The sequence below is a fragment of the Metopolophium dirhodum genome, chromosome 5 (genome assembly GCF_019925205.1).
Source record: "Metopolophium dirhodum isolate CAU chromosome 5, ASM1992520v1, whole genome shotgun sequence".
NCBI lineage: Eukaryota > Metazoa > Arthropoda > Insecta > Hemiptera > Aphididae > Metopolophium > Metopolophium dirhodum.
Window position 1 is genome coordinate 22,652,191 of NC_083564.1, and position 8,498 is coordinate 22,660,688.

Sequence of the window (8,498 nt, forward strand, 5' to 3'; positions counted from 1 at the left end):
GGGATCATCAAGTAGATACTAAATGTGGAATTAAAATTTTTTTTTTTAATTATTTTATTTTTTACTGATAAAAAAAGTTATTTTTTGTTAGATTTTCATTTAGCGAGGTAGATTTCCGAAACTGGAGAACGGATTTTGTCGTTTTTCAATGAAGGTTTTCAGAACTTTATGTCCAATCGTTAATTGACTACAGATTTGTAAACCTGAAAAAAATTAAAAAACGCCCAATAAAATTTGTTTTAACTTTTTTTTAATGTTCTGTGGTGAATTAACTATTAAAGAAAAAGTTCTGAAAATCATCACTGCAGTTCTCCTAACCAATGTGAATCTAACAAGACAGAATAGAAAGTTTACATGCCTGGTTACATTGATGTTGACTACTAAAAAAGGAATTATAAATGTTTTTTTATTCATATTATAAAATAATAAATAATGAAACAAAATGTTGTTTTTTATCGTCTTAGAATTTTAAAAATTATTTGTTATTTTGTGTGTGTGTGTACACAATAAGTAGTCAAAATAATTCTTCAATTTTTAACTTCGATATTACAAGAGGTAAAAATTAAAAATTATGAGTAGTTTTCAAATTTGTCTGGAAATACAAAAAAAAAATTAAAGAAAAATGGGAATATTTTGGTTTTTTTTCTAGTAATGTTCATAAAATTTTATTTGGTGAGTCGAAAAGCATTTAAATTTTGAATTTTGACAAAATACGTAAAAATCACGATAATTTGCAAATTATCTTGAGTTAGAAATCCATAAAAATTTTTCTTTTTAAATCTAAGATTAAAAATATCTATAAAAGTTCTAATAGTTCCATAATATATTATTTTAATACGACAAACGGTTTGTTCTGCATGACAAATGAAATCAAACTGAAGTATTAAAACTTATACTGAGCTGTAGTATCAAGTTTATATTTTCACGCCAATTCCGCTACGGAAAAAACGCAAGTGTGACACCAGTCTATACAAAGCGGAAATTCTGCTGCGGATATTCCGCAAGTCTGACACCGGCCTAAAGATAGAAAATTTAAAGCCGAATAAAACCACCGGTAGCGCTGAATACATTGGGTGAGGGACCTTTTGGTCGTTTCCAGTTCGTTTACATGCCGATCCCTTTTTTTATTAGCATTTAGCATTTAAAGTTCAAATTTTGACAAAATACGTAAAAATCAAAAAAATGTGCAAATTATTTTATTAGAAATTCATAAAAATGTTTCTTTTTAAATCTAAGATTTGAAAATTTAATACAAGATACCTCGTAAGTTTTCCGACATTTTTAAAAAAAATTCAACCGGGAATTCAAATTAAATTTATATAAGTGTTTGAAGTTCAAATGTCTACATTAGATATCACGAAACGCCACATTCTAAATTAATAATGGGGCTTCAGGCTCTCCCCCCCCCACCCCTCACAATATAATTGATCACTGTTCACTCTACAACTATGCTCGTGTAAATACATAATGTAGGTATTATTTCCGAAATTCTATCAACATTTTTAGTTAGTATATTTTCTTACACATATTATTATCAAAATAAAAAATAACGTTCGAATACGGGAGTTCTTACCCCTACAACAGTACAACGCGTACCTGGTACCTACATACTACATGGTAAGTATACGAGCACTAGGCGGCGGGCATAATTATATCCGTTGTGCACCGATTAATAGCAGTAGATAAATATTCTTTAAGTTTGTTTACAGTTTACTTTTTAAAAATTAATTTCGAAAAATGTATTACTTTCAGTTTGTCAACAAACGTTTTTACTAATACATTTTAGAAACATATTTATACTATTTAAAGGACAAACATGTGTAGAGTGTAGAGTTAAGCTCGGGTGATTTTTTAAGCCAAGGGACTCAAACTTTCAAAGTCTGTCCATGGATTGGAGGTAAAGAGGTTGGACGTCGTGCAGAATTGTCTTACATAATAATTCTATATTATTTTAGTTTTCAGTTTTATATGGCTATATCACAAATTGACTTTTCCCATTTTTTAGACAATGTCGTATACATATATTATTTTCTCGTAATAAGTTGCTATGCGACCCGCTTCATTGAGTTGGGGCTCATGAGTTTACCAGTAGGTACCGAAAATCAATTTCATACCATGCACATACCAACAGTTGAAATTTCTGTACGATATGCAGTGTCTCATGAATTTTTATAACTAATGAGATCATAGATGAAATATTCATACTTCACGTTGTGTTAAAAACCAGCAACCACTTTATTGTTCGAATGGACACTACATGCCACATGGTGTAAAATAATAGTCATCATAGATGGAGTTGTTCTGCTATGTTTTCAAGGAGAATTTAAAACCTATGATAAATAATTGTGTATTTCTTGATTAATATAAACCATATAAATGAAAAACAATGCGGGCTCAAAAAGTAAATAAAAATCATACTAAAATTGAACACATTCATAAATTGATTACATTTATATAAGACCAATCAATAAATAAATATCAATATCAGTTAATAAAAAGGAATTCATAATAATATAACAAAAAGTTACACATCCAACATTTTAAGCACTAATTCTTCATCTTCCATTAGACTCAAACCTGTGTCCACGGGTTCATCTGAGTCTTCTTCAATTTTCCTTCGTTTCTTAATATTGGTTTTATTTGTCAATAATTTCCGCTTAGGTGGTCTGTGATAATATAAAAACAAACATTAATGAACAAATAAACAAATATTACTCAAAATCATACCGATGAATATTTGATGAATCATCTTCAACTTCAGATTCTGAACCAGAGTTAGGATCAAAATCATCTTCAGAATCACCGCTATCTCGTTTGCCATAAACCTTGTCTGGATCAGGCAGCCAAGATAGATCAACAGATGCTTCATCACTAGAACTTGCATCCTCCATTTCAGCTCTCTTAGCTTCTTCTTTGGCTTTCTTCTTTTCCTCTCTATGTTTTGCTTTAACCTTCTCTCGAAACAATTGTTTATCATACACATCCTCTTCACGCAACATTTGTTTGGCTTGTTCTATATCGATACCGCCCTTGTCACTATTATTTTCATATTCTCGAGCCATTTGTGAAACTTTTGTTTTAGCCTTGTCCAGAACAGCCTAAAAATTTTTTTTATCAATTATTATGTCCAGTGTGAATTAATAAATACCATACTTCTCCAGTTTCATCAAAAACAGTTTTCTGATTTGGTTTGATTTGTTTTTTAATCATTTTTTTTGCTACTGCCGCTTTGGTTAAAGGTTTTTTTTTCTTTTTATTCAAAGTATCAGTTGCTAGTTCTACTTCATCTTCAAAGTCATCAGTTTCTATGATATTATGATCTTTTCGTTTTACAGTAAATAAATCATCATTTTCTTCCTCACTATTATCATCTTATAAAATAAAAATTATATGAATAGTTAACACCCAAATATGTTTAGTTTGAAATTAAAAAAGTTAAAAATTACCATCATGAAAATTATATGAATCTTTAACAGAAGATTGATAGGCCTGAGGTTCCGGTTCGTCATCTGAAATTTCAGAATCAGATGATTTGTTCAATTTCTCATTAAGGTCTTCAACTACAGTTTGTGCAATTGTATCCTTTTCTTTTTTCTTGGCTTCTTTAGCTTTTTTCCATTTTTGTAAAAATCTTACACGTGGTGGAATCGCTAAACCTAATGAACTTTTACGGACATTAAAATTAAATTTAACTACCAAACATTTTATTAAAAAAAATTGCGAGTTTAGTATTTACCTAGCAAATGAATCTGTATCCAAAGCTGAAACATCAAATACACTTTTGTCTTTCATTAAGAATACAGATTTTATATAAGAAACAAAAGCACGCTGAGCCGATTCTTTCAAAATGTGATCTTTTGCTAAAGTTGCTTCCAATGTCCGTTGGATTGAAGTCAATTTATTAGGATTAACTCTGTAAGTAAATATTTGATAAAGCTAAAATTATTTTTTTTAATTTTTTTTATGTAATCACTTTATTTCTGAGATCGGAATTTTTTTGTTTTCCAACTGTTTTAAAATGGCTAATTCAGATGGCAAAAGCACAAGCAATGATTCTCCAGACTTCTGAAATCTGGCTGTCCTACCAGCACGATGAATATACTCATTTGCATTTTCTGGACAGTCCAACTGAACAACCCAATTAACAGCAGGAAAATCTAAATAAAAAAACAAAATTATTGTACACACATACAACCTATATTATATCTAAATAATTCATTTTATATCTCACTTTTGTTATTAAATTTTAAAATGTTAATACCTACATTAAAATATTTTGGCATGTATTTAATTGTATCTATTAAATCCATGATATATATACTTTAAGAGGTACGTGTCTGTTATTTGAGTTAACCTCAAGAAATAATAAGTAAGTTAGGTGCATATAGTTTCAGATAATGGATCACAATTACAATAGTTTATTTAGATATTACAAAATAATAAAAATATTCCAAATTCTTTTTTATTGTGTTAAAAATTAAAAATAACTACGATATCAACAATGATATTACTATATTTTAATAACAAATATTATTTATTATTTATTAAAGTATTAATGGTTACACAAATCTATCATTTTAAATACTTTATTGAACAAGCTAATCTATAAACAGTATTTTCTGTTTTTAAAAAAGTGTATTTTGAATTGATTTAAAAAATATATTTACATACTTTTAGTTCTTAATAAGCATTAGTTTTAAAAAAAAATTTAATTTAATTACCAAGTCCTCGAGCAGCAATGTCAGTAGCGAAGAGAACTGAACGTTGTTTTCTACTAAAAGACTCATACACAGCCATACGTTTTGTCTGATGCATAGTACCATACAGTGCTAATAGACTAGTACCCGGTCGTAGTTTACATAATATTTCATAAAAATATTTAACCTAGAACAACAAGTTTGTCTCCATTAATATTACATATTCCATATCTTATTGGCTGAATTATACTACTCTTACTTGTTTACAACTTGACATAAACACAAGTACTTTATGGTGCAAATGATTTTTTATGAAAGACCATAGTAGACTCATTTTATCATGCAAATCACATACCATGTAACTTTGTACTAAGCCTGATGGAGTACTGTGCTCGGAGTCTTCATGAACAGAAATTAAATGAGGATTACTCAAACTGAGTCTTACCAAATCTTTCACAGACCTGAAGTAAAATATAAGTAATTAATTTACAGTAAATATAATATTATACTTTGTATAATATGTATTTATACTCAGATTGCCTACTTGGTTTGAGTAGCTGAAAATAGAAGTGTTTGCCTTTCAGGAGGCAAATTCTCTATAATACTGTTCATAGTTTGCTGAAAACCCATATCAAGACATCGGTCAGCTTCATCCAACACTAGTACCAACATATTAGAGCAGTCAAAAAGTGGATTTTCATCCATATGCTGCAATAAGCGACCTGGAGTGCAAATCATTATGTTACATTGGTCTAAACGTTTGCGTTCAAATTTCAAATCTTTGCCACCTAAAAGACATTCAAAATATATATGTATATAATAACATATTAATAAATAACCAAATTACATTTTGTTCAAAATATTGTATACATAAGGTGTACCTTTTTGATTGGATAATTTTTAGATTCTAAGTGGAGCGAGGAGTGCATTCTGAGTGGTTTTACAATGGTGTTTTTTTTTTTTTTGTGCTATATACAAAATGTTTACCAGAAAGAGTGCTTTGATTTCAACATATTATAGTATCTTATCTTTTAGCAAATCGGATGGTACTTTAGAGAGGTCATTTTTTGATTTTCTCAATAGTTATTTGATGTCACAGAAAAAACCACCAACAAATTACGAAAAACCGCTAAAAACGGGATTTTAATTTCTAACGCTTTGTTAATCATCAAAAATAAAAAACAACGATTTTAGTTATTTTGTTGTAATTTATAATATTAATTCAACTTACAAGCTATAATAAATAATAACAATATAAAATATCCAGACTGACAAACCATCTCCGCTCAGAATCGTTTTTCGTATACAATGATATTATATCATTGAATTCAAATTTAGTACAATCCATTACACAGTGATCCACTTGTAACCTACTGTACAGCAGTGACATCCACTTAACCGCTTTTTATTTATTTCAAATATAGTTGTGACATAATATATAATAAATACAATAAATTAAATCTACCCCTTTAAGCTATATAATAGTTTGTGGTGAAGTAGAGAATGTATTGTGTGAATTGTGACACAATATCTGTATTTTATACAGATAGTTCTATAAGTCGAGTGCATGTTAATTAATTCATCTGAAATTCAATATTTAGCCGTGGAGTTTTTAGTGCAGTGGCCCCGTCAACTAGTTAGTACGCGGCCCATCGGGAATGTTGGGAATCGCCTGTTGCAAACTAACAAGAATTAGGTATAGGTTTTAATTTTGTTTTTTATTGTTATCTTGTAATTTTTTCTCATATCAAGAATTTAAATTTACAAAACAACAAACTAGAGTAATAGGCTATTAGCTAATATAAATAATATATATTATTATAACAGTATAACAAAAACTGAATAATAAGTAATAACAACAACCCTAATAATATCCACCTCCGTGGACAGTAAAATCTATAATACATTGGATTGTTAAAGCCATAAAGGTTGATTTTATACTAATATGTAATATTGTATTCTGAATTTTTGAATACACCATATAACCTAATATGAATTTAAACTTTAAAGGACTAAAATTAACATCCTCAGTATGATACACAAGCCATACATACACGACTGGCTTGTGGGCTGCTTAAAAGTTATTTTCCCAGGCCAGTCCGAAATTCCAATCCGTTCCTGCCTTCAATAAATTGTTATGATGATACAATATTTTCTTAACAAGAATAGCTGGAAAATGGTTATTTCTGATTTCAACTTACTATTTTGTTATGTACACTATTTTATAGCAATTACTTAATTTAAGATCAATATTGTTTGTTGATTCAGTTTTGCCTCTACACCATTTATATTATGTAAAATGTCACACTTACCAATAATTAAACCAGCAGAAAAATCGTGGTGGATACCAATCTTACGTAACGTTTCAAATATTTGATATGCTAATTCTCTGGTAGGAGTTATGATAAGTGCTGCTAACCCTTCAGTACGATTCCATTTGTTACAATACAATATTTCCAATACCTGATCAAATTAACAATATTATGATACCTATAACAACTTTAAATGTTTCTAACAGTAGCACAGGTTTACTTACTGGTATTAAAAAGGCTAGTGTTTTACCACTGCCAGTCTTTGCTGCACCTAATATGTCCTCACCACGTAGGCTATAACCGATGCTTTCACGTTGTATTTCAGTAGGCACAAAGTATTTGTTATCTTTCAATCCCTTTAATGTTGGTGCCGACAAGGGAAAATGTTCAAATTTTTCAATAGCATTTGGATCAATCTAAAAAAAAATAATTGAGTCAAATTTTATATTATATTCTACAGAATAGTAATAACACACATAAAATTGATACAGAGTATTTTTAGACTTGTAGCTCTAAAAAATCACAATATATACAATACACGATCCCCTTAACCCCTAGCACTAAAGTTATTATTTTTAACCACCCCTGCAGCCTAAATTATTATGCCACGGACAAACGCTGCTGTAAATATAGCAGACAAATAAGGGACAATCACCAATACCCAAACATGACAGTTTAGGTATTTGTAGATTTATTGATTTCATATTATTTTTGTTGCAAAAATAAATAAAAATGATAAATGTCTACTGTGCACAAGCGATAATGTCCATGAAACGTAGGAACCATGCGGATGGAAAAAATATCATTACGCTAGTAACGAAACGCATAAAAATATGTCACCTGCTCGTACGATTCCTTGAGTTTGCCGATCACGACATCAATAGACTCCTTCTTTTTTTTCGATCTAAAAACTTTTATTTTCCGTTTTTTGTACACCATTTTGGACAAATCGGTTGTCGACGAGACCGTAAATAATTAGTATTAAAGGCTCAAGCAGTCAACAATCAAGAATTAACAGTTGTAAACATAAATGTAGAAAAAAACACTGACTTCTTAAGTGTTCACACACGTGTAGTGGGCTACAGCAGGTTGTAGGCACCTATAGAACATTAGAGCTATTAAGCCTGTGATTTTGATTTTTGAGGCCTGCGATTTCAAATTGTGATAAAATGTTATCTACATCGTGGTTATCACACAGTACACACGATCGTACTCCATCGAGAAATCCGTGTCGTTCGAAATCCTTTTGACCATCACAGAACAATACGACAATACACGTTCGTGAAGTTGGCCCCCCCACTTTGTCCCACAGACTTCAAACTGGTATCAAAATTTTGCAATTTTTATGCAATTAATTGCATGTCTCGCCAAAAAATTTGCAATTCTTCGTGGGGCCCGTAAATTCAAAAATAATTATGGTAGCCCCCCCACACAAATGATCCGAAACCAGCACAGTTAGTAAGCGGATAAATAGCAAAATAAATAGTAG

The 8,498-nt window shown here is 30.0% G+C and overlaps 1 protein-coding gene across 1 annotated transcript; it reads right to left on the reverse strand.

Moving 5' to 3' along the window:
* Positions 1 to 2,331: 2,331 nt before the first annotated feature.
* On the reverse strand, positions 2,332 to 8,141 carry LOC132945378 (probable ATP-dependent RNA helicase DDX10). The gene is made up of 12 exons (XM_061015102.1): positions 7,850 to 8,141; positions 7,234 to 7,425; positions 7,010 to 7,160; positions 5,242 to 5,485; positions 4,957 to 5,158; positions 4,722 to 4,884; positions 3,974 to 4,157; positions 3,737 to 3,913; positions 3,447 to 3,664; positions 3,154 to 3,371; positions 2,728 to 3,098; positions 2,332 to 2,666 (listed from the first exon to the last, which is right to left on the reverse strand). Exons 1-12 carry the CDS (start codon positions 7,946 to 7,948, stop codon positions 2,525 to 2,527), a joined length of 2,361 nt encoding a protein of 786 aa, XP_060871085.1. The 5' UTR covers positions 7,949 to 8,141; the 3' UTR covers positions 2,332 to 2,524.
* Positions 8,142 to 8,498: the final 357 nt, after the last annotated feature.

Coding starts and splice junctions, on each gene's coding strand:
- LOC132945378 (XM_061015102.1), bottom strand. CDS start 7,948: ATGGTGTACAAAAAACGGAAAATAAAAGTTTTTAGATCGAAAAAAAAG. Junction 4,885..4,956: donor TTATGTCAAGTTGTAAACAA/GTAAGAGTAGTA, acceptor TTGTTGTTCTAG/GTTAAATATTTTTATGAAAT. Junction 3,099..3,153: donor TTTTTGATGAAACTGGAGAA/GTATGGTATTTA, acceptor AAAAATTTTTAG/GCTGTTCTGGACAAGGCTAA.